Consider the following 27,238-nt stretch of genomic DNA (forward strand, 5'->3'; position numbering starts at 1 on the left):
ACTATTAGCATTTAGCTAACGCCAGTTATGCTAACGTTAATTCCAACTTAACGTTAGGTTTGTTTTCCGTTAAGTAACGTTAACTAGCTTACTTACCGAAGATAACCAACGTCAAAAGCATGATAACGCGTGCTATCACATGGTTTAATTAAGTTTTGGATACAGCAGTTCAGTTATTAGTTTATAAAGTGGTAACAACGAGACTGATGCACTCTAGCTAGCTAGCCAGTTAGCGAGCAACTAGTACTGGGAACCCCCGAAGAACCGTGTGGAACGGGACTTCCGGGAGTGTGGTTTGTGTACGTACTATCAATGCTAGTGCAGCTTTCACTGTCAAATACTTCAATTGTGTCACAACTGAGACACCATAAAAACCACACTGCAGCGACCAACAACACCCTGAGGTCGGCCACTTAGGACTCAACATGAGTTAGCAGCTCATATATACAGCTACACGGGGGATGACCGCAGTCAGAGCGAAGGGAATAAACGCACCCTGCAATCACAACAGGGGAAGTACTGGCAGTGGATATGCATTGTTCCGCATTGTTCCACATATTGTTCCACATTGTTCCACAGTCAGGAGCAGCGCCAGTTCACTGCTGAATAGTTAAAACATTAAAGATCCATTGTGTAACATTTCGGATCTCACCTGAAAATACTGTAAAACTGTGCTATACTATTTCAATACTCTGGTTTACTCTGACAATTGTATATTACTTGTACTAATTATACTGCAATTATACTGGATATTGTTTTTTGCTCTTTTTTTCATTAGTAGGGGAGACAGGGGGTAAGATGAGCCATTTTTCATATTTAGGATCACTACATCAAGGCAATCATAGTTTTGTCGCTTCCTAATATCTGTATATATTTCAGGATGTTGTGCATCCCTCCAAACAAACAGAACGAGTGTAAACATAACTGTTTTGATAATATAGCTTGTCCAAAAAAGCGTGCTTAGGAAGAGAACATTAACAGCTGTGTTTTTGGAATATACACAGAATATGTTTTTGGATACACTTATTGAGTGTATTTTGGCTGTAGCCACCGGCTCAACTTACCCCTGGTCAAATGGCTCAACTTACCCCAGAGCTACCATTTTGACTTTAGTCCCCACAGCTAAAATGGTGCACTTTTATGCTAGGTTTATGACCTCATGTTGGAGCTCATAGATACCACAACTGATGTATAAAACAAATTTAAAATCATCTATTTTGGTCTAAACACAATTCTCATGAAACTTATGATAGACTAAATTCACTTTCAAGAGTGAACAAGGATTTATGGAGATAAATATCTAACCACTTTACCCATGTGGTTCTTACATTCACAGACTCCATGAAATGATGCCTTCCTCCTAAATATTTGGTCACATGATCAATGTTTTTTTACCATTTACTAGCAAAAAGGGGTGGCTCAACTTACCCTTTGGCTCAACTTACCCCACTCTCCCCTATATATTCAGATGCCGTTATCAGCAATATTAATTATTACACTGCTGCTGTATATTGTTGCTGTGTAAATAAAAATAACGTATATATTGTTATGTAATAGTTATACAGTATATACTGTAGTAAAGGGCACTTTTTTTTTTTTTTACATACTTATTTTCTATTTTTATATATATTATTGTTCTAAACTGTAGTATGATGCACATATTTCCGGATACATTTTATTCTACTTAATTTCTTTTTGTTTAGCAACTTCATCAAATGCAATGTAACCCACTTTCCACCCGGGATCAATAAAATATCTCAGATTCTGTTGTGTTTATAGAATGGAGACAAACCAAACACTGGTTCTTACAGCCACTTCAGTTTCTCCTTCGCACTTAGTAGGGGAGGGTGAAGCGAGATGGCACTAAATCCTACACACTGGACCTTTAGGTATATCATGCATTACTGATGTGTTATGTTATCATTTTAGCAATAACATGAAGACCCAAGCATAGTGAGACATGTTGTGCCAGGCAACAATGTTTGATGTTTTCACAATATTTAAAAGTTTTTATATCAAGGATAATGTCAAATTATGGTCTTCTGGAAATCATAAGGTTTAGAATAATTCCATTAACAATGTAATTATGCTAATGTAATAATATACTGTCACAATAACTCAAGTGATACATGTGCACACATACTAATAAGAATGAATGAAGAGCTGTCTGGGAGCAGAAAGAGCCGACTCTTATTACTGAGCTAATCCAAATGATCTGGATCACTAAAAAGAGCCTGAATTCTGATTAGTGGAAAGCCCAGGCATTTTAAGCTGCAGGATGTTATGGAGGAGCCAACCAGCAGCAGAGAGTCAGCAGGCCGAGCCCATTCATCCAGCCAGTAAGGAGGACAACAGGTTTACCCAAGATCTTACAAGGTACAGAGCACACTCACAAAAAGCACAGGGACAACCTAGACACAGGTCAATAATACGACCAGGGCTGTGAGGTCAAGGTCCTGGTCCCCTAACTTATTTTATGGACATTTAATTTTATTTTATATATTCCTATTTCCATAAGCTATTTGGTTGTTCCAACTGCATACTTTTCTAATGCAGGACAAGAATGTTTAACAGAGTCTAAAGGCTATAGCTGGTGTTCAGCTCTTCCAAATTAAAAAAATTATATATTTTTAAAGTTTTATTACACTCTTAAAATCAAGAAGGCCTCGTGACCCACCCCACGTAAAGACAATCATTTATGGAACTTCAAAGTAAACATTATATAAAAAAATTATGTAAACATTTATATTTATTTATTTTAATATATTTACATAGTGACAGCTAAAAAACTGAATTAAGGAATCCTACTCTCTGGTCTTTTAAGGGGGAAATTTAATTATTTAACAACATTGTGTCTGTTCAAAGTCTGTGCAGCTGATTGTAAACCACACCAACCTCCACAGAACGAAGGTAAAATTTTAGGTCAAATATTGTCTTATTAATGTCTTGGGAACATGGAATATTCAACATGGACTGCTACTTGTCTGTGTACTAACCTGGGCTTGTGTGTGTCAAACGCACACTATCCAGTAGGGTCAGGCAACATTTTTCAACCAGCAACCGTCTGTCCAACAATCACTGAAGGTCAATATATTTGTCCAATCGACCTATCCTATTATTCAGTCTTTTTGCTTTTGGTCAAAGAAACCATTTGTCCCATCATGTTGCAGTTCAGGACACAATGTATCTGTCCTTTGGTCCATTTCCACTTTGGTGTTCAGATCCAACTGTGTGACCACCAGAGAGGATCAATAAAGTCTACATGTACAGTTACATGAAGAGAACTTCCTAGAAGTCCCTCTCAGCTATCCAATGAATGAAGAGTCTGGAGCCATCTCACACTGAGGACACAAGTCAGTATCTTGCTCCACGTTGTCCGTCCTGGCTGACTTTAGTCTCTGTACAGTTACATCTGTGTGAGATAATGACACAGACAGCATTTCTGTAGAGGGTGTGTCCAGTTTGTAAAACAGTGCAGGACATTCTGGACACGGCAAAGACAATGTCCCAGCATCCAATGGGATTATAACTGGAGACTCTAGACAACATTTACTCTGCAGTGTTCAAACACTGACTGCATTTCTACATATGAGCTGTGTCGTCCTGAGGAGAGAAATATATTTAGTTTAAACAGCAACATCTTTATATTTATATATATTCTATTTGTAAAGACAGAGGTTAGCTCAGTCAGACAGTGCTCAGTCAATCAACATTTATATGAAGAATACACTGCTGTCTTACCTGCACTGCCTAAAGTCATCACAGATGGTTCTTCTCCACTCAGCCGTCCCTTTGTTGGTGAAATATTGATAATTGAGTGATATCATATAAGAAAAATCCTTCCTACTACAGTAATATTCACTTACATTCACATAGACTTATTAGAAACAGTAAAAAACAACAACAAACATACTGGTATGAGACTTGCTGTCTTCCTGTGATAAAACCTAACCAATGAAAAAAACCTTAATCAAAACTGAATCATGTGACACAATATTATTATCTATTAAAAACATTATAGTGTTTTTATTGTTTAAATTAAAATCTTACCTGAGTTTAGACATCCTTTCTTCCACAATACAAATACCAACACAGCTGTTCCAATTAATGTAAAAAGCAATGCTGCACAAACACCGATCACAGTTCCTGTTGGGTATGAACTTTGTTCTCCACATTGAGCATCAGTTGAAACAGTTCCTGCTTTTATCAGCTGAAGTTTCATTGATTCACATCTGGAATGACAGAGGGAGATTTTTTACAGGAACATTAGTAGGATCCAATGAATTCACTGCTGTTGGAAGAATCCAGGTGTCTGATGTGAAGCTTCACTTACTGTGTGTGTGACTGACAGGATGGAAATGTTCCATTTGAATATGTTCCAGCACTGCAGTCAGAGCACTCAGTGTCTGTTAATGCTGTTCCTGTACAGACACAAACCAGTTCAACAGAGATATTATGAAGGGATCAAAGTGTTGATGTATATGACATCAGTACATTTCATCTGACCTGTCTCATTTCCTCAGCAGACACTTGAAAATACATCCAAAAACATTTATTTGTTTCAAGTTTCAAATATTAAGTTCTTCTATTTCAAAATTAATCTTGGCATTCTTTGAGGTACAATGGTATCACCTGAGTAAAACAAAGAGGGTCCATACTGGGTTGGTCAGAGCAGCCAGTCGTCACTGGGGGTTAGTTTCTCTGACCTTTGGTGATCTCATTTAAAACTTACCTTTAATCTTAAAGTGTAACTAAACCCCTAATTTCTGCAAACTCCCTCTCTCCCAGTAAACCTTAATAATGTAGCAGAGAGAATCATATGGGATTCATATGATAGCCTTGTTGCTACAGAGTGTTTGACGTGAGAGGTAACACTGGCCAGAGTGACAGACTGACAACTGCTCAGTGTAGCAGGAGTCCAACTGCCTGTAGTCAAAGCTACTGGAGCTTTGACAGTCACTAGAAGCACATTCATGGCAGTTTGTAAAAGTTTTTGTGTAGTAGCTGTGTTGTAACATTAGCTAAGCTAGTGGTGCAGAGAGGCTAACTCTCCCATGTCTGTGGGAGAGTTTAGGCTACGACTATATAGCAGACTAGAGAGGGGGTTGGTTGTTGATAAACGCTTCCACCACATATGTAGCACAATATAACACAGTATGTGTAATTTAAATACTAAAATGTTGATATTTGGACCTGAGTCAATCAACAACAATACTAAATACCCATATATATTGGTTTTCAGTTAAAAAACAAAAAGAAAAAAGACCAAAATGAAACAAAACATGAGGATGTGGATAAATAATTATAGAGAAAAAAGACTAGAAAAAGATGTAATGTTGACAGCAAATCGTTGGTAGAGTAAATTCCAATATACATTGGACCGACTAGGGCAGTCATTCCCAAACTGTGGTCCGCGGACCACCAGTGGTCCGTGAGGGTACTGCAGGTGGTCCGTGGAAAAGCAAAATAAAATATAAAATAATAGTTTTTTTTAATCTTCATTTTACCAGGAAATTCCCATAAAAAACAACAATGTGAGAAATGGTCCTCTTCTTTTTTTGACGAAAAATCTACAGGAAGTCTTAATTTTATAGCGGGCTTAATTTTTGAAATTTCAAAAATGTTCAAATTACTTTTTTTGCCAGGGGCGGTCCCCAGGTGAAAGATTTTGTGTGTATCGGACAAAGCGTGTAGGAGGACCATGAAAAAGTTCTTTAAGGACATTTAAGTATGCTAACTGTTCTGTTCATGGCTGCGCAGCCCAGCACAGAGCTCCACATAGAGTCCCAGCCTCAGAGGATGCAGGAGTCCTCTGGATACATTTTATATATGACGGCAATGTCCCGGCTCAGGTCAACAAAAAAATGTGATCTTATGTGTGATCGTGATGGACCGTTTTCTGAACCTTGGTCAGTACAATGCTGGACTGTCCCAAAAACTGTACCAACTGTCCGTGGCAAGATGGCAGAGGAAGAAACTACAAGTATTTTTAAGAGTTTATACTTTGTTTTTCATTGTTTGTGTAACGCTAGCAAATGCTAACTGCTGTTAACTGCTGGAGCCTCAGTGACGCTAACGTAACAGTTATTCTGTTTGTTAACGTTAAATGTGTGCAAGATGCACTTCAAACTTATAAGGTTACCTATGGTAACTTCTAACCATATTCTTCCCTGCTGATATTTTTATAGAGATTCACACAACGTTTATGCTGTGAATCACCAAGCAGTTTTACCCCCGCTGCCAGTACATCAGTGCAGATGAACTCGGATGACTCTGTAAAAGTTACCGTTACTGTTGTGTGCTCTGTGGCTGGGGGTAGTTGACTTAATCTGCGTCTGTATTTTTGCAAACGTGCATGCTTTTCATGAAGTACTATGCTTGTGTGTGTCGCTGCTAGAATGAGCAGAGACGTGACCTCCGAGCTAACAAACTGTAGCGGCAAGCCTCATCAGCTGTTCCGCTCGTTGAACTACGTTACGTTACTTTATGATGTAGCTGGTCGGTACTAAGGATACAAAGTAAAACATTATGAGACAGTATTTGCTTTTACTGCATTACAAATTACTTCGGTAACTCCTTCTTGTTCAGGGTCTGACTCTGGTTCAAACATATATGGTTGGACCACAATGTTTCCTCCAGTTGCCATCTTTCTCCCAGGGTTCACGTTTAACTGTTGTCATGGTAGCGTGAAGCGTGGCGGCGTCGGAGACAGGCACTCAAAACTGACCGTTCTGAACAGGGCTGTTTTGGCAGGGTGATTGAACTGCTATGGTGCTTCATCCTTATGGTATTTTGACCAAAGCATGTCACAGACATTACATTAGGACACCAGGAAACTAGGTTAACTTAGAAATATGGTATAATATGATGAACTTGATTATGCCATCGGGCGCTTGAGTAAATAAATAAATTAAATATGTGGCAGCCGTTGTGTGCAGTAAACTTTTTTTTAACATGCCTGTTGTATCGGAAAGTCATATTTCCGCCTGTGCCCTATTTTCGCCCTTTTACGAGTATGCATCACTTAATATTCATTTCGATACTGATGCGATGACCAATTATAGTTTTAGTGCTAATAGGCCTATTTGGAGGTGCAGATTAATTCAGGTAGGACTGTGTGTAGACATTTTATTATGTGTATTATGAGGTGGTCCGTGAAAATTCTTGATTACAAATAGTGGCAGTGTTTCCTCTACGATTTTTTTTAGCAGTGGGGGCAGGCCTGTCCGAACTCCAAAATCAACATAGAGGAAACACTGAGTGGTCCACACACACAAAAAGTTTGAAAACCCCTGGACTAGGGCAATCTCATGGGTTATGTTTTCAAGTGCATGTCACTCTAAATGTGAACCTTGTCACAGGTAGCTGTCCATTTATCAAATAAGTGCTGCCATATTTTCAGGAAAACTTTGTCGCTGTTGGTGAGCTTATAGCAAAGTCTCTCCATATGAAGTACATTCCTCAAGTCCCTGAGCCACTGCTAGAATGGAGGGCTGGCCTCTGATTTCCACTGTTGCAAAATAAGACGGTTGGCCAGCAGTATACAGCAGGAAATGGCTTGCCTCTCGCATCTGTTAAAGGAATGATTAGCTACCACTGCTCTGAAGATGGCAAGAATAGGATCTGGTGCTATGGTTTTATTAAAGGCTTTGGATTAATAATCAAATATCAGAGTCTAAAAGGAGTTTATCTTTGGATAGAACCGAGAACTGGTGAGTGAGAGGTCCAGACTTATGTTTACAGTAATTGCATAAAGGAAATATGTTAGGGTATATGCCATGAAGCCTGAACTTGGAGTCTGAACTACTTTAAATTGTACTAAACTTATAAGTGTGTCTGGCATTCATAGAACTATGGTGAATGTTATCTAGGATTACTTCCCATCCTTCTTCAGAGATTTCAATATCAAGTTCTTGTTCCCATTCATACTTCAATTTGGCACTGGACACCACTCTGCGGACCTGTAGGTTGTTATAAAAAAAACAATACAATGCTGGGTACATGGCTATGGATGCTGTCCAGTAAATCGTGTTTGGGCATATGGTCGAAATGCGGTATATAATGTCGCACCTGTTGCCTCTTACCAGACCTTAGACTTGCAGTTCCCACAGAATTAAGAGGCTGCCCGAAAAGAACTAGAACTAATGTGTGAACAGAGATGAACATTCTTCATGCGACCTTCACTTAATTACAGATAATAACAATAATAGCAATAACATAATCAACTGGAACTAATTGTATAGATGGAGATTAACCGTTCTGTCTGATGTATTGTCCTGGTCGACAGAGTGTGTGTCTCTGTGCTGACATACAGCCGTCCTCTGTAGAGTCCAAACAGTAGAATCCTTCCAGTGGTTCACAAACTGTATCTGATATTATTGTACATGACGTCTTTATCTTCAAACCAGAACCTGTCAACACATACACAGGTTACATATGGAGACACAGAACCTTTTTCTGACTTAAAAACCATCTTTAGTCTTTATGACATCTTTAAGAAATATGACAGTTTCTTCATTCATGAGGAAGTATCTGCTTAAATGACCTGTCTGATATGGATTTGATAGGTTGGAGAATAAGAACAGCTGTACATACTACCCAGTGGAAATGTGATTTCACTGTGGCAGAAAAAGAGAGATGGAGGGCAACAGTGAGCCCAGCAAAAAATAATAATAATAGTAATAAAAACATACAAACCTGATCATTGCTGTGTAAGCACTGAATAAAGGAAAGTCTCAGCCGATATTAACAGCTGATACCTTCACTACAAAAATACAGCTTGTCTTCATGTTGAATGTGTTGTGTCTTACTTGTGTGAAAAGAGCCTGTTAGGACACTCACAATAATTCAGAACACATGAGGTCTTTGTTTCTGCATGTAGTCTGTTATTTCCATCAATACAAAAGCAGTAATGTGCAGCAACTCATCAAAATGAGTCTCTGCATCTTCACACTGACAACCAATCTTCAACAGTGTGGTCAGTTCTTCCACAGCATTAACAGTGGGACTTGAAATAATAACAAGTTTCTACTAATAACCAGGAAATATGAACAGAACTCTACCTGCATCACAGATTGTACAGGAGAAACATTGTGTCCGTCCTGTAGGATGATTCATGAAGGTTCCCTCAGTGCAGGACAGACAGGAAGTACTCCTGAACTCTGTGCAATCTGTTTTAACTCGACTTCCTGTTCGAGAGAAAAACTATTCAATTTCAATGTTTCTATTAAAATGAAAGTAAAGTGCATGTTGTGAGCTTGGCAAAGTGACATACACTGCTGTCTACTACAGTGTCATTCTTCTTTCTACCACCAGATGAAGCTCAAGTTTAAAAAATACATTTAAAACAATATATAAATGACAGCTTGTTGTTTTACTGTTGGAATAAAACTCCAGTCAGAGTCCTTCACAGATACATTTCACTGGTGAACATAAACAGCACCAACCATGGGAGTCAGACTGACTCCACTGATCTGCACACAGTGTCTGCACCTGGCAGTAGAACTAAAGACTCCATATGGAACTACCAAAGAGAAATATCCTTCAATATTCAACTGGATCTTACCAGGAAGACACTTAGGACAGCATTCATTCCCTCTCTGATACTCTGATGGATGACATGGTAGTGCATGTCCTCTGAAGATATTCATCACAAGAATCTGTGAAGAGTAAGAAAGAGATTTTAGTTTAACCTTTGCAGGTGAGTTATAGCAGGAAGTCACATGATAATGAGGTCACATTTGTGTCACTGGAGCCATAAGAATAAAGTCACTGTGCAGAATGTGGATAAAATACACATTCACACATTCCTGTGATGCAGCCCCACCCCTGGGTGGCGAGTCTGTGTTATGATGTAGGTACACTAATGTTTCCTATATGTGGAGTGTTTTTTCCCAAAAATCCAAAACTACTTTATTTTTGTATTTCCCAAACCCCCAACATCCTACCACTGAAAAGGCACTCTCTTTCTATATGTGAAAACTGTTCCATCTGAACCTTTAGCTCATCTACTCTCTTCTCCTACAGAGGTTAAAGGCAGGACAGCTGCTCATCCCTCAGTAGAGCTGATGAAGACTCTGATGAAGAGCAATCTGATGTATGAATTGCTGCAAAGCAAATAAAAGCTGACTGTAATAACAAATGATTTTACCAGCAATGGTGCAGCTGTCAAAGGTTTTCTTCCAAACGTCATTTTATACTGCTGGATCACAGTTTTCATGGACTGAAGACGTCGTCTCACTGAGATTAAAATCCAAAAGGAGGACACCATCTGTAAACTGAAAGAACACATATTCATCAGTGATCTCAGTGAGCAAACATCAGCAGGCGTAATGAAAACATCATGTAAATGGTAAACCTGCTTGAAAAAGGTCCAGTGTGTAACATTTAGGAGGCTCTACTGGGAGAAATTGAATATAATAGCTATGTTTGCACTTGTGTATTATTGCCTGAGAATAAGAATTGTTGTCTTAACTATGAGTCAAATGAGCTTTTTGTACACAGGATGTACAAACAAAACAATGGCTCAAGATAGGGGCATTCAATTTTTTACGTGTTTCACAGCCACTATTGTTTCTCCATTGCGCTTGGAAGGGAGGGAGTTGCGATCCAACTTCACCGCTAGATGCCACTAAATCCTACACACTGGACCTTTCAACAGAGGTAGATTTTAAACTCAACCAGGTTGAGAACTGTTTTAAAACAGCTTGAGCTTGTTTCTAAGTTTCAAGTTGTACCTTGTACTAAATTTATTTTAATACTATGTACTAATATTTCAAATTAAATGGAATCTGGCCTGTGACCAGAACTATTGCCATTAACTGAGGATGCTCATGAATCACTTTAATATGTCACAAGGAATCAAGGTGTGATTAGAAGAGGCTTTCAGAGGAGCTTGTTGCATCTTGATGAAGCACAGTAATGCATCAGTCAACAATCTAATAATAATAATAATAATAATAATAATAATAATAATATATTAATATAAATAACCATATTTTAAGCAGCTCCAGTAATTTTACTTCTTAGACTTGAGGTACATTTTGCTGATAATACTTCTGTACTTCACTTAAACAATGACTGGAAACAAGTTGAGAGCACAACATTGAGATATAATGACCCTTAAAGTTGTTATAGCAAACTTAATAACAAGGAGTTTCTCATTTAAACATCTAGAAGTTACGGAACAACATTAGAATTTATTTGCTGTGCAGTCTAATATTCCCTCTCTTCTAGCTCTGTTTTTGGTCTCTATCAACTCCTAAGATGGATGTTATTTCTATACAGTGTTTGTATGTATATATTCTCTGACTCTCACCCTGCCAGTAAAGCCAGGTTTGACACTGTCTCTGAATGCATCCCACCCTGTGCATGTAAAATCCTTTGCCTATTTATGGATGTGAGAGGCATAAAGCATTGTTTATCAACCCATTTCTGCACTTTTGAAGAAGTTTGGCCAGAACGCCCTCTTCTTTGCTGCTCACTGTTGACAACAAGGATAAGATAAGATAATTCCTTTATTTATCCCCTAAGGAGAAATTCATTTTGACACAGAAGCAATAGGGCAAAGCAGCGCAAAATCACAGTAAAAATATTGCTAATATTATTAATATTAGAAGATATAAAAAATATAAATTAAAGTATATACAATATTTGTTGTTCAAGTAGGACATGGAGTCCAAAATATGAGCAGAAAATTAAACTTGTCTAAAACTAAAAAACTAAAACTAAACTAAAAACTAAACTAAAACTACTAAAGTGGAAATTAAATATTTATAGTGCAAAAGTTTTGTGCGTTGTAGGTAGGAGTTCTAAACCAGTCTTTATCTGCTGGGGTTTGAGGAACTGGGAGCTGTGGCGTTGTGGAGTCTGATGGCAGACGGTACAAATGAGCCTCCAAACCGCTTTGAGGCTCGGGGCTGGGTCAGTCTTTGGCTGAACGTGCTCCTGAGCTGCCTGAGCTCAGTGTAGAGAGGATGAGAGGGGTTGTCCATGATGGCTTTCAGCTTCCCTCTCATCATCTTATCCGTCACAGCCTCCACACTGTCCAGCTCCATCCCCACCACCGAGCTGGCCTTCCTCACCAGCTTTCTAATCTTATTGGCACAGGCCACTGCAAAGAAGAGGACACTGGCCACAATAGACTGCACTCGGCTACTATGGATGTTCTACCACACGTTGAATGACCTGAGCCTCCTCAGAAAGAACAGCCTGCTCTGACCTTTCCTGTAGAGGGTCTCAGTGTGGTCTGTCCAGTCCAGTTGATTGTTGAGTGTCACCCCCAGGAACTTGTAGGTGTCCACCATCTCTACCTTCTCCCCCCTAAGCTCAACTGGTGAGGGGGTCCTCTTGCCCTCGCCAGAAGTCCACCACCAGCTCTTTAGTTTTTCCTGTGTTGAGCTGTAGTTGGTTCCTATCGCACCATCCAATGAAGTTCTTAATCAGGTTTCTGTACTCCTCCTCCCTATCATCTGTGATACAGCCAACAATGGAGGAGTCATCGGAGAACTTCTGTAGGTGGCACTCTCCAGAGTTGAAGCAGAAGTCAGAGGTGTAGAGGGTGAACAGGAACGGTGATAGTACAGTTCCTTGGGGTGTACCAGTGCTGCTGGTTACCACATCTGACAAGCAGCTGTGCAGTCTGACGTATTGTGGTCTGTCAGTGAGGTAGTCAGTGATCCAGGCCACGAGGTCCTGATCCACCTGCATCACAGAGAGTTTCTCTGCCAGCCGGAGAGGTTTGATGGTGTCGAAGGCACTGGAAAAGTCAAAGAACATGATCCTCCCGTTCAGACATCTTGGATTCTGGTTAAGATGTCATTCCAAAATGCGGCCACCTCAGCTTTCTTTTCTTTTCGTTCTTTTATTTTGAAAGTTGCTGAGGCCAATAACAGGTGAAAAACCTTAAAATACAAACACAAAAACAGTGTTGAGATATAATCTCTCCACCTGGTCCTCGGTCTGCCCCGTGGCCTCCTCCCAGCTAGACGTGCCAAGAACACCTCCCTTGCTAGGCGCCCTGGAGGCCTCCTCACCAGATGCCCGAACCATCTCAGGTGGCTCTACTCCAAGTAGAGGTGGGCGATATATATCGTTTGCGATAATATCGTCATTGTTGTTTTGACGATGTGCAAATTTCCATTATCGAGTATTTAAATTACTTCGACAAAAACAATGAAACGCCCCCGGAAACTCCTCACATCCACTTAATACACGGTGCAGCAGCGCTCTCTACAGCATAGCAGGATGCAGTCACACAACTAGTGGGCCTACGTGATCACATGACTTGATCACGTGACCTCTCGCTAGCATCCTCCTTGCAACAGTTTAGCAGCGCGTTGTGATGGTAGAGAGAAAATGCAAGCACCTCCAGTCCCTGAAGCTACTGGTACTTCAGATGATTTAGTGCCGAGACGTGGGTCCTATGGGCTTCAGCGTTCAGAGCGCTAAGTGCCTTCAGCGGTAAAAAGATGTCAGCGGAGACGGTTTTTTTTTAGCGCAGCGCTCAGAGCGCTTCAAGTTGAAATCTGTTCATTTTCCGAGCTGGGCGCTCGGAAAATGAGTCTTTGAGCTCTCTCAGCGCTGTAAATGCGTTTGGTGGACACAAGTCCAGCTCAGACAATTCTAATCACATTTTAAAGGATATCGACTGATTATCGTTATTGCCAAAATCCCCAAAAATATTGAGATATTATTTTTTGCCCATATTGCCCACCCCTAACTCCAAGTCCCTCGCGTATGTCTTCTCACCCTATCCCTAAAGGAGACGCCGGCCACTCTCCTGAGGAAACCCATTTCGGCTGCTTGTACCCGCGATCTCGTTCTTTCGGTCATGACCATCTCTCATGACCATAGGTGAGCGTAGGAACAAAGATCGACCGGTAGGTCGAGAGCTTTGCCTTTTGGCTCAACTCTCTTTCGGTGAAAACTGTTCGATAAAGGGACCGCAATACTGCCCCTGCTTCCCCCGATTCTCTGGCCAATCTCCTGCTCCATTTTACCCTCACTCATGAACAAAACCCAGAGGTACTTGAACTCCTTCACTTGGGGTAAGGACTCACTCCCTACCTGGAGTAGACAATCCACCGGTTTCCTGCTGAGAACCATGGCCTCCGATTTAGAGGTGGTAATGGTAAATGGATTTGTATTTAATAAAAAATTGGAGGGTTGCTTTTCCTCGGGGGAGCAGTGGTGGCTTGAAGCAAGGCCAAGTACCCGGATGAGTTGCTATCATCTACGCAGGTTTAAGACACTTCCGCGTTGGCTTCCATTCACAGACCCGGAAGCGCCGTTCATTATATACACTGTCAATGGTCTAAATCAGTGAACGTCAACTGGCGGCCCGCAGGCCACATCCGGCCCGCCAGAGATTTCCATCCAGCTGCCAGAATATTACTGAATTCAGGAATAGCCTAGTGAAGAGGAAAAAGTATGTTTCTATATTTATTTATTTTTAAATCAAATGAAAGAAACACCCTCTGAGAGTAGCTTGTGCCATAGCCTGCCTTCAATCAAAAATTACGATAAACTCGTTGCTCTCATTGAACATCTTTATTGTTTTACATGCTCATTTTTTTTCTTATCGTTTTCACAAATGTCAAAATTGTCCTTGCTTGGGCTTCGCGCATAATTGTGGCGTCTCAATAACAACCATCAACATAACAGAGAAGAGCAAGGTAATTGCAAGCCCTGCATATCAGCAAATAGTTCTAATGACAAATAAAAGCGTCAGGCCTCAGTTATTAGAAATGTTACTCTTTACATCAAATTAAAGTAGCCTGTGATCCAACAAATAAATAAAAATAAAGTAAAACCAAGAAAATTACAAGACTGAAATACTCACGTTTGCTTAATGGGAGAAGTTACATTTCCCCTCCGATACTATCTTTTTAACATCGGGCTTGACAGCTGTCAGGCTTATGCACATTAGAGGACAGAGTGATGGTAGAGCAGGGATGGAGTTGAGTCTCCTGACAGCCAGGTGGAAGAAACTGTCCTTGAGCCTGCTGGTTTTGGCCCAGAGACTGCGCAGTCTCCTCCCTGAAGGCAGCAGGCTGAAGAGGCTGTGAGATGGGTGTGTGGGGTCACCTGCAATCCTGATTGCTTTGCTGGTGATGCGGGTGTTATAAATGTCAAAAAGGGGGGGAGGGACACCAATGATCTTCTCAGCTGCTCTCACTATGCGCTGCAGAGTCTTGCGACAGGACACAGTGCAGATGCTGTACCACACGGGGATGCAGCTTGTCAAGATGCTCTCAATGGTGCCTCTGTAGAAGGTGTGCATGATGGGGGCGGGGCTCCTGCTCTTCACATTTTGCGGAGAAAGTACAGGCGCTGTTGGGCTTTTTTGAAGAGGTTGGAGCTGAATGATGGTGTGCAGTCATGGGTCAGCAGAGTGAAGAGGAGGGGGCTCAGCACACATCCTTGGGGTGCCCCTGTGTTCAGTGTGATGGTGCTGGAGGTGTTGCTGCCGACCCAAACTGCCTGTGGCCTCCCCATCAGGAATTCCAACAGCCAGTTGCACAGGGAGGTGTTAAGCCCCAGCTGGTCCAGTTTGTGGATGAGCTGAAGTCGATGAACAGCATTCTGACGTAGGAGTCTTTAGTCTCCAGGTGGGTGAGGGCTGAGTGGAGGGCAGCGGAGATGGCATCATCGGTCGAGCGGTTAGACCGATATGCAAACTGGAAAGGGTCCTGGGCGGGGGGGGGGACAGACCTGATGTACTGCATGACTAGCCGCTCGAAGCACTTTATCAACTCCACCCTGTCTCCATCCCCCCACAGTCGCAACCTCGGAATCATCTTTGACAGTAACCTCTCCTTTGAACATCACATAAACCAAATCACCAGAACTGCCTTCTTTCATCTCAAGAACATTGCCCGTCTTCGCCCATCACTCTCCTTCACTGCTGCTGAAACCCTCATCCACGCCTTCATCATCTCCATAATCGACTACTGCAACAGCATCCTCTATGGCACACCATCCAAAACTCTAAATAAGCTACAGTACATCCAAAACTCAGCTGCACGTCTGCTGACCCATACCTGCACCCGTGATCACATCACCTCCACTGGCTCCCAGTTCCACAGCGCATTCAGTTCAAAATCCTCCTCCTTACACACAAAGCCCTCCATAACCAGGCTCCTTCCTACCTCACTGACCTGCGCCATCGCCACAATCCATCCCGCAGCCTCCGCTCATCTGACGCACACCTTCTGACTCCTCCACCCCCGGACCAAGCACCGAACCTGGGGCGACAGAGCGTTCTCTGTAGCTGCCCCCTCCCTCTGGAACTCTCTCCCCAAACCCATCCGTGACTGTACCGACCCACCAACATTCAAATCACTGACAAAAACACATCTTTTAAAATGGCTTTTAAAATCTAGCTCAGTCTCATGTGTTTTCAACGTATGTAATGTACTGTTTTATATTGTTTTACTGATTGATGTTGTTGTATTCTTGTATTCTTCTTTTATTATATTGTACAGTGTCTTTGAGTATTCATCATATTCATTTTCTTTTTTAAAATAAAATGTATTAATATTATTATGAGGATGGGAGTGAGCGCGACCGGGCGGTAGTCATTGTAGCAGGAGGGAGACGACTTCTTTGGGACCGGGATGATGGTGGTGGCTTTGAGGCACAACAGCCTGTCTCAGTGAGGTGTGAAGATGTCAGTGAAGACATCTGTGAGCTCCTCTGCACAGTCTCTCAGGACTGATGTTGTCAGGACCCTGGGCTTTCGCGGGTTCGTCCTTCTGAGGGACCGCCTCACACTATCTGGGTAATAGCCGCCTCGTCCAGCGGCATCACCTTCCTCAAACTACGACACTTCATCTGACAGTGATGGACAGCTTGACAGCCTCACAAATATGAAGCCTACAGGTAATATGAGTCTGTTAACACTGAAAGAGGCTAAAAGATAACATAAATTTGGAATGAAAATTAGTATATCAAATGATAACATATTACTTAGGATACAATACTAATTTTATTTTATTTTACAAGCATCTGGCCCTCACAGTGTCTGCAGAGAAAAATTCTGGCCCTTGGACAAATGTAGTTGACAACCCCTGGTCTACATGCTTGACGCTGTGTCACCCAGCGCGAGCGTGCTCTAGCCGAGGATGACGTCACTCACCACGTCTGCGAGAGTATGAGAGGCACCGGGATGTATTTGCTCAGCGTTCATTACGATCTTTAGAGCTGCCATCCAGATTATTACGAAGAACAGGTGAAGAATAAAGAGAAACGGCCGCCAGCAGCCTTCTTCTCCCATACTTAGACGGAGCCATAAAATACCACCGCGACCGCAAAGGGACAAAGGCATCGATCAGAAACTCATGGAGTGTGTTGATCTGGACAATCAGCGGTTTTCTTTCTTTAGAGATGTCGGAATTGCACTCCTGTTATTCTCTGCTATTTTGTATCACCGGTATAGTAGATGGCAGCAGCGGTGTGACAGTTTAACTCATCCAAATTAGACAATTGTTAAATCTCATTTTGCAATAGGAACAGAAATTGGATAATGTTAAATCTTAAATCAGTAGCGGGTCTACACTATAAAATCCCATTTTGAGCAAATTGGGTAGAGATTATAAAATAGGACTGTGGCATTGAAGTAGCGTTGTGGCAAAATTACGGAGACGTTTTTGTTCACATTAGAAACATGAGCTTTGAACCCACCACCGCAACCAGTCTCACTCGGGATAATATCACCTGTTAATCCAAACTCGAGCCTACTCCGTTAATGTGGTTTTACACTAGGGCGAGCGTGTGGTTGCCTTCATAAACGATTTAATTTTGGTTTGTTTAAATGATTTAGAATAGTTAGTGTTTCTAAGACGTACTCTAAAGCTTTTGTATGATTACTATATATGATACCTAAAGGAGTCTTCGATGTATACTGGGGAAAGCAGTTGTCAATGTCACCATGACAGCCAATAGTAGTTCCGTAGTGAGGAGCAGACACCAACATCATTGTTCCAACAGAGTTTCTATCGCAGTGTTTTAAAAGTCACCAACAACTGAATATCATAGAAGTAGTCAGGATCTTTATTTCATGGTTCGGCAATAAGCCACGCCCACAGACCAGTTAAACTGTCACATCGTCATGTAATTGATAATTAATAATCTATGGACTTCACTCGTTTTCTTCAGGGCGAAGAATTGCTTACAGCAGAGCCGTTACACCGTCCAGTTTTAGCAATCAAAGCTAGCGTAACATTGTCAGCCTCTTTTAAGCGAAGCGTTTAGAGATTAAGACTGGACTGTGATTCTAGCTGATATTGGTAGAACGAATCTGACGATTTATCCTGTTTAACAAACTGTATTTCTATCAGAGTATTACTCTGCACCAACATTTACAACAGCTAGGCTAACGTTAGCTCAGGTGTGTCTACCGTAACGTAACTTCATGAACTGTAACAGTATACAGTATAATCTTACTTACCGGAGTCAGTCAGTGCCACGAGCATGGTACCGCGTGGTATCACGTGGTTTCTTGACTTTTTTTGACACAAAAGTTCGGACAAAATGCTAATAACAAAACTCTGGATCTTCTTCTTCTTCTTCTTCTTCTTGGATTCAGACTAACCGCTGCCATGGCACGATGCTGCCCTCTACTAGTACTGCTAAAATTATATTTTAAAAATCCTTTTAAGTTTCATACAGTCCAACATTGTGCACATAACAACATCTGGCCAGTTCATCAAGACTCACAATGAGTTCAATGAACTATCTTAAAAGAGAAAGAGAAAGAGAAAGCTGTGGAAGCCCATTTCTGACAGTACAATATAATACAATAAAAAGATGACAACTTAGTCTTGATAATAAAAAAAATGTCATGTTAAATCAAAATTATTATAATAATAATAACTTTCTGATAAGTCAATGAACAATTCCGTAACTTCTGTGTTTGGCTGGAGGATCTTTACCAAAAGAATAGCTAGAACCATCAACAGAAAGTATTATATCACATCAGCACATTGACTTATTGTAGCTTCAGGACAAATGTAGTACAACTTTAACATGAATATTAAATATCATTACCGTCTGAAACCTTCCTGACACTTCATACAATATATTGAGGCTCAGCTGATTCACCTCTAAGTATCCAGATTAGAAATCATGTATGTAGGAAGGCTGCTACGGTTGAAAACCATTGCTCTAACTGAAAGAAAGAAGAATGGTGGTGCTTTGTGGTTCTGCTAAGTTATTTGTTATTTGCACTTTGTTTATTAAAAATGTTTTAAAACAATCGTTGTTTACAAATAAATGTTCACAAATAAATGTTTGCATTTTGTATGAATGAAAATCTGTACACACCTACAACATGACCAGACAAACAAAAAAGCCTCTGGGACCCATCAGCAAACTCAACAGAAAGTCAGCCATTTTGAATTTGGTGGTAATTTTTAGCAATTTGCACGCATCCCATTTTAATAAACTTTAATAAACTGACGTTAGTCTCTGTACAGTTACATCTGTGTGAGATAATGACACAGACAGCATTTCTGTAGAGGGTGTGTCAAGTTTGTAAAACATTCTGGACACTGCAAAGACAATATCCCAGCATCCAATGGGATTATAACTGGATTCTAGACAACATTTACTCTGCAGTGTTCAGAGAGCTGTCTGCATGTTTACACATTTACTGTCTCGTCCTGAGGAGAGAAATATATTTAGTTTAAACAGCAACATTTATGTTATATATTATATATCTACAGTATTATATGTATTTTCACATTACAGAGGTTAGCTCAGTCAGACAGTGCTCAGTCAATGAACATTTATATGAAGAATACACTGCTGTCTTACCTGCTGCTGTGGACTTCTGTCTGGTTGTTCTCCATTCAGCTTTTCCTTTGTGAAATAATGATAAATGAGTGACATAATTTCATTAATTATTTAAAAAAAGCCATTCCTCCTTACTACTGTACATACAGTAAAACAGACTCAGTAATAACAGTAAAGAGTATAAAACATACCAGGGTGGATATGTCTGCCTTTCTTTCTGTAATAAAACAAAACCAGAGAAACACTTTAATCAACAACTTAATCATGTGATACACAATATTATTATTTATCAAAAACATTATAGTGTTTGTATTGACTAAATGCAAATTATACCTCTGTTTGGATTTATTTTCTTCTTCCTGCAACAGAACAATGCAGCTGCTACAATTACTAAAAAAATCACTGCTCCTACAACAACACCGATAACAATCCCTGTTGGGTATGAACTTTGTTCACATTGAGCATCAGTTGAAACAGTTCCTGCTTTTATCAGAAGATCCATTGATTCACATCTGGAATGACAGAGGGAGATTTTTTACAGGAACATTAGTAGGATCCAATGAATTCACTGCTGTTGGAAGAATCCAGGTGTCTGATGTGAAGCTTCACTTACTGTGTGTGTGGCTGACAGGATGGAAATGTTCCATTTGAATATGTTCCAGCACTGCAGTCAGAGCACTCAGTGTCTGTTAATGCTGTTCCTGTACAGACACAAACCAGTTCAACAGAGACATTATGAAGGGATCAAAGTGTTGACCTATATGACATCAGTACATTTCATCTGACCTGTCTCATTTCAATGACATGAAAAAAGTGGGAAAAAAGTTCCTGAATAATAATTTTCCACAATGTTTTATACTTCAGGAACAATGAATGGCATTCTCTGAGGTATAAGGAGACGTTCTAGTGCAGCTCTTCTCTCTTTGATTCAGTGTAAAGGAAGAAAGACAACAGATTCATCAACAAATTGAACACTAAAATGATCCAAATGTCATATGCTTCAGTGCTTTATGCAAATATTTAAGCAATGACATTCAGCCCAATATGTTAACTACATCATCAAGGAATGAGGCTCTTTTAGCACTTTTTACCTTTTGGCCAATGTACTCTTGTATTATAGAGAGAAAACTGCGTCTTTTCCTCAAATGAAACAAATTATTCAGACAGAAAGAGCAAGATTCTTTGGCTCAGCTCATCAGACTGGCAAAATGTAAAACAAGTTTTCTAGACCTAGCCTCAGATCTGACCTCCTGACCTGAGCTGCACCGGTTCAACAGAATGTGGCCTTTCAAGACAAAGTAGAGTCTGTGGAGAGGTGTCATTCTGTTGTTGGCATCATTGGTGGAAAACAGAAACAGGGGTCTCATCTGAAAGCTGCAGATATGGTAAATTGTACTTGTATAGCGCCTTTCTAGTCTTCCGACCACTCAAAGTGCTTTTACACTACATGCCACATTCACCCTTTCACACACATTCACTCAGTGATGGCAAAGTCCATCAAACAGAAACTAACATTCATACATATTCACACACCGATGCACAGCATCGGGAGCAATTCGGGGTTCAGTATCTTGCTCAAGGATACTTCGACATGTGGCACCAGGAGAACCAACAACCTTCCGATTAGGGGACGGCCCGCTCTGCCTCTGCACCACAGCCGCCCATGATACGAGACCTTTATTGAGCCAGTGCATACAGTGGAGGCGTGCTTTGCAGTTGCACTATGGTTGAGCTTGGTTCATTACTGACTTTAGAAATAGTAGAATGATTAAAAAAATCTCAGTACAAAGTTTACTTAGTGGAAATTTTGTGGAGCTTTCAGATGCAACTTGTGGCCCTAATCAGCTAATAGAGTTTGGAGTTTAGTCCTATCCAAGCCCAAAAATATATTTTTAAATACATTATATTCACTTGTACACCTTCATACACTTATGAATTTTGGCGTTCTCATTTAAACCTAAACTATACCTACAATCTTAAAGTCAGCACAAGTAAACCCACCTTTCTGACTGATGTATTGTCCTGGTCGACAGAGTGTGTGTCTCTGTGCTGACATACAGCCGTCCTCTGCAGAGTTCAAACAGTAGAATCCCTCCAGTGGTTCACAAACTGTATCTGATGTTGTTGTACATGATGTCTTTATCTTCAAACCAGAACCTGTCAACACATACACAGGTTACACATGGAGAACTTTTACTAGAGAGCACTTAAAGACCATCTTTATTTTTTATGACATCTTTAGGTAGTGTGAAAGAACAGTTTCTCCAGTTGCTGTAACATGGACCTTTTCTTTTATAACACAGGGAGTGCACTGTTGCATGTGCTAACTGTACCAGCTGCTGCCACTAGCTAGTTAGTGGTCCTATTAGCGGACTGTACCCAGACTGCAAACTCTAAGTAGAAGGGGAGGTTTGTTTACACCACTAGCATCGGTGCAGGGCTGGAATAAGCATCATTGTCAGAGTTGGGGAAGTGATCAAGTGAGCCTCCCAGTGACAGGTGAGTCCTGGTCACTGAACACAGCCACAGGTGATTTGCAGCTGGTTCTGACCTGGACTATGACTCTGTGGATGACTTAGGCTATGTCCAGACTGCAGGCAAAAGTGTCCCAAATCTTTTTTTGCCTATATGTGACTCATATCTGATTTTCAGACAGTCTGAACAGCACAAATCCGATTTTTTCAAATCCGATCCAGGCCACTTTCATATGTGGTCCTAAATCTCCTGAACCTCCATCACATGTACATTGGATTAGGGATGTGCTTTGTTTTCTTATGCTGGAGAAAATAAATGTACAAGATTAATGTGTAATTAAACATCCTCATAAGTATGTTTATGTAAAATCCCAATAAACAAAGGTGTTAGAGAAAAAAGAAAAAATCACAAGAGGAGGGTAAAATTTCTACTGGAGTGACATGTAAAAGATCATTTATGGCTGCAGCCACTTCAGCAGTGAGATAGTGCTTCCTAACAGTTTGCTCTGGAATATTGTGATGTATAAAATCATTGACAGTAAAAAAAAAGACACAGAACTGATCAGAGATTCCCACATCCACAACTGAAGAGATACTGGCAGACAGGCCGTGGGTTATTACAAGGTCTAATGTGTGGCCTGTTATGGGTAGTGACAGTAACTTGTTGGATACAATTAATACATTTCAGTAGATTTACAAATTACAAAGAAAAAGGGTAGGTTGTCCATTTGAAAGTTATAATCACCTAAAATAATAGTTCTGTTGACAGTACTTTTGAAAAATCTGAAAATAAAGAAGAGCATTGTTTGGGTGGCCTGTAGACTATCACACACACACACACACACACACACACACACACACTATAGGAAGTGTGATATTCAAAAGATGTGTATTCATCAAATGTCTTTACCAAGTGATGCTGAGAGGATGGTTGCTGTGCCTTCACCATTTTTACCTTTCCTGGATGTTGCTGGTCCATCCGTATTAAGCCATGTTTCAATTTAAAACATGGAATCAATTTTATTATCTAAAATCAGTTCATTAATAAAAACTGTACCTTCACTACAAAAATACAGCTTGTCTTCATGTTGAATGTGTTGTGTCTTACTTGTGTGAAAAGAGCCTGTTAGGACACTCACAATATTTCAGAACACATGAGGTCTTTGTTTCTGCATGTAGTCTGTTATTTCCATCAATACAAAAGCAGTAATGTGCAGCAACTCATCAAAATGAGTCTCTGCATCTTCACACTGACAACCAATCTTCAACAGTGTGGTCAGTTCTTCCACAGCATTAACAGTGGGACTTGCAGTAATAAGCCTACTTACTGCCTTTAAATCTTAGTCACAAGTTTCTACTAATAACCAGGAAATATGAACAGAACTCTACCTGTATCACAGATTGTACAGGAGAAACATTGTGTCCGTCCTGTAGGCTGATTCATGAAGGTTCCCTCAGTGCAGGACAGACAGGAAGTACTCCTGAACTCTGTGCAATCTGTTTTAACTCGACTTCCTGTTGGAGAGAAAAACTATTCAATTTCAATGTTTCTATTAAAATGAAAATGTATCATCTTGAGAGTAAAGTGCATGTTGTGAGCTTGGCAAAGTGACATACACTGCTGTCTACTACAGTGTCATTCTTCTTTCAACCACCAGATGAAGCTCAAGTTTAAAAAAATACATTTAAAACAATATATAAATGACAGCTTGTTGTTTTACTGTTGGAATAAAACTCCAGTCAGAGTCCTTCACAGATACATTTCACTGGTGAACATAAACAGCACCAACCATGGGAGTCAGACTGACTCCACTGATCTGCACACAGTGTCTGCACCTGGCAGTAGAACTAGAGACTCCATATGGAACTACCAAAGTGAAATATCCTTCAATATTCAACTGGATCTTACCAGGAAGACACTTAGGACAGCATTCATTCCCTCTCTGATACTCTGATGGATGACATGGTAGTGCATGTCCTCTGAAGATATTCATCACAAGAATCTGTGAAGAGTAAGAAAGAGATTTTAGTTTAACCTTTGCAGGTGAGTTATAGCAGGAAGTCACATGATAATGAGGTCACATTTGTGTCACTGGAGCCATAAGAATAAAGTCACTGTGCAGAATGTGGATAAAATACACATTCACACATTCCTGTGATGCAGCCCCACCTCTGGGTGGCGAGTCTGTGTTATGATGTAGGTACACTAATGTTTCCTATATGTGGAGTGTTTTTTCCCAAAAATCCAAAACTACTTTATTTTTGTATTTCTCAAACCCCCAACATCCTACCACTGAAAAGGCACTCTCTTTCTATATGTGAAAACTGCTCCATCTGAACCTTTAGCTCATCTACTCTCTTCTCCTACAGAGGTTAAAGGCAGGACAGCTGCTCATCCCTCAGTAGAGCTGATGAAGACTCTGATGAAGAGCAATCTGATGTATGAATTGCTGCAAAGCAAATAAAAGCTGACTGTAATAACAAATGATTTTACCAGCAATGGTGCAGCTGTCAAAGGTTTTCTTCCAAACATTATTTTATACTGCTGGATCACAGTTTTCATGGACTGAAGACATCGTCTCACTGAGAGTAAAATCCAACAGGAGGACACCATCTGTAAACTGAAAGAAAACATTATGCAAATGTTATTCTTCATTATGAGAAAATAATTCTGATATATTTATATTCTAAATATCTAAAAGGAAACTCAATATTCACTGAGTTCCCAATCTCAAGGGACTTCTGGTTAAATAAAAGTTAAATATTAACCAATTCAAACATGAAATGAAACTGAACATTGAAAGGACTGTGAAGGAATCAGAAAGCCAAAAAGAAAAAAACTAACTGGATTAGAATTAGATTTAGACTTTATTTATTAAGTACGTAGGACTTCCGTATACGATATACAGGAAGACTGTCTCAGACATATAATGCGCGCAAACACACACACACACACACACACACACACACACAGTAAATTGTGTAACCATCTTTAAAGAAAATATAGCATAAAAATACTAAAAACTACTCACCGGATCGCAGCGAGACATAACGTTATATACCGCTGAAGTTGTTGTTCAGAAATCCTACATCCGGGTAAATGTCAAAATAAAAGCGTCTTCCTCCCCCAGGTCTGTACTTTACCCTTACACACCATTAACTCTGTAGCAGTGTCACAAAGGTAAAAACAGTTCCTCGAAATCAACCATATTGTCCAATGTGGAACTTCAGACACTGTCCAGTTGATCATAATCTGTAGAAACTCCTCCTGTACTGTATCATCACCGTATTGCTGGTATTTAAACTGTAGTAGCCTAAGGCAGGAATCATCTGAATAATGAAAGCATACACTGTCACTATTCTTAATGGTCGAGTTCTCCTATCCTTCTGGTTTGTGGTAACAAGTGGGCTACAAATTCTCTCCTTCAATCTCCTTCAGTCTCCTTCATTCTCCTTCAATCTTCTTCAATCTTCTTCAGTCGACCCCAACGTGGCGACAAGACATCAATGTCAACTGCAGGTGTCTGTTGCTGTTACAATCATAACTGTCCCTCACAAACAATGGCAGGTAGGAACTAATGTTAGGCAAGGGAACATGAAATTGCAACTTAAATGTTATACGTATAAATAAAATAGGTTAACCGTTTAAGTTCTAAAGTAGCTTTAAAATGATGATGAAATTAAAATATTGTACGTAAAAGTCCCTAATAGTGCTGTTGATTTATTCCAACTGAAATCATTTACTCCTCCTCCTGTGCAGCTTAAGAAGCTTTAAAACAACCATTAACAGTGAAATGCACTGCACTGTCAGGTGATCAACAGACAGCCGTGCTATAGAAGATGAGGTATGATCTGCTTAATCAAAAGTTAAAACTAAATTATGTTCTTATCTGAGTTAACTTGCAAAATTACTTCACCAGCGGAAGTTCAATCAGGAAGATATTTTGTTCATAAAAATCTCCTCTCTATTTCCCCGCTCTCTCTTCATCAGCTGACTATGGTCAGTTACTCTTTAGTCAGATTAAACCTTTTCAATTTCCCATCAGCCAAGCACATCACCATTAAACATTAAATCTGTTCTCCTCCCTGTTTGTAGTTCTGTCATTCTGTCAGTGCAAACCACAGCGACTCTCCTCCACCTCTCTCACCTCCTCTTCATACAAATATGTGAAACCCATCAGATTCAATTCAATTCAATTCAATTTTATTTGTATAGCGCCAATTCATAACAGAAGTTATCTCAGGACACTTTTCAAATAGAGCAGGTCTAGACCGAACTCTTTAAAACATTAATTACAGAGACCCAACAGTACCACCATGAGCAAGCACTTGGCGACAAGGGCAAGGAAAAACTGCCTGTTAAAAGGCAGAAACCTAGGGACAGATCCTTCGGCTCTAGGTGGCTGGTCGTCTGTCTCGACCAGTTGGGGTGAGAGAGAGAGAGAGGCAGAGAGAGAGAGAGCGAGAGAGAGACAGACAGACAGGTGCACAGCAACAACAGTATTGGCAATGGCAATCTAGCAGGACCATGGCAGGAGGCTCCACCAGGATCGACAAGAACCTGCAAGACGGGAAAGCACAAGGACTCCAGGGAAGAAGTGAAGTTAGTAACATGCATTAATGGGACATGAATGAGTGCAGAAAGAGAGAGGAAGGGAGGAGCTCAGTGCACCATGGGAAATCCCCCGATAGTCTAGGCCTATAGCAGCATAACTAAGGGATGGTTCAGGACTCACCTGATCCAGCCCTAACTATAAGCTTTATCAAAGAGGAATGTCTTAAGCCTACTCTTAAATGTGGTGAGGGTGTCTGCCTCCCGAACCACAACTGGAAGCTGGTTCCACAGGAGAGGAGCTTGGTAACTGAAGGCTCTGGCTCCTGTTCTACTTTTAGAGACTATAGGAACCACAAGTAGCCCAGCATTCAGAGAATAGGGCAATAGGGTACTATGAGCTCTTTAAGATATG

The 27,238-nt window shown here is 40.4% G+C and overlaps 1 protein-coding gene across 1 annotated transcript; it reads right to left on the reverse strand.

Annotated features, from left to right (window-relative positions):
- Nucleotides 1-2,731: 2,731 nt before the first annotated feature.
- Nucleotides 2,732-25,807, reverse strand: LOC127360868 (uncharacterized). Its single transcript, XM_051395290.1, has 21 exons — nucleotides 25,304-25,807; nucleotides 24,766-24,892; nucleotides 24,181-24,274; nucleotides 23,661-23,786; nucleotides 21,799-21,954; nucleotides 20,411-20,498; nucleotides 20,131-20,309; nucleotides 19,989-20,014; nucleotides 19,819-19,863; nucleotides 15,329-15,564; nucleotides 14,925-15,218; nucleotides 12,600-12,757; nucleotides 12,353-12,470; nucleotides 10,151-10,277; nucleotides 9,566-9,659; nucleotides 9,063-9,188; nucleotides 8,256-8,411; nucleotides 4,334-4,421; nucleotides 4,051-4,232; nucleotides 3,742-3,790; nucleotides 2,732-3,412 (listed from the first exon to the last, which is right to left on the reverse strand). Exons 2-21 carry the CDS (start codon nucleotides 24,883-24,885, stop codon nucleotides 3,355-3,357), a joined length of 2,520 nt encoding a protein of 839 aa, XP_051251250.1. The 5' UTR covers nucleotides 24,886-24,892; nucleotides 25,304-25,807; the 3' UTR covers nucleotides 2,732-3,354.
- Between the last annotated feature and the right edge of the window lie 1,431 nt (nucleotides 25,808-27,238).

This window comes from Dicentrarchus labrax, unplaced genomic scaffold, assembly GCF_905237075.1.
Source record: "Dicentrarchus labrax unplaced genomic scaffold, dlabrax2021, whole genome shotgun sequence".
NCBI classification, from domain to species: domain Eukaryota; kingdom Metazoa; phylum Chordata; class Actinopteri; family Moronidae; genus Dicentrarchus; species Dicentrarchus labrax.

What these genes read in the sequence shown, in the direction of transcription:
- LOC127360868 (XM_051395290.1), bottom strand. Translation starts at nt 24,885, where the DNA reads ATGGTGTCCTCCTGTTGGATTTTACTCTCAGTGAGACGATGTCTTCAG. An exon ending in GAAAATAAATCCAAACAGAG is followed by an intron (nt 20,015 to 20,130) that starts GTATAATTTGCA and finishes GTTTTATTACAG; the next exon opens with AAAGAAAGGCAGACATATCC. An exon ending in GATGACTTTAGGCAGTGCAG is followed by an intron (nt 3,413 to 3,741) that starts GTAAGACAGCAG and finishes TATCTCACACAG; the next exon opens with ATGTAACTGTACAGAGACTA.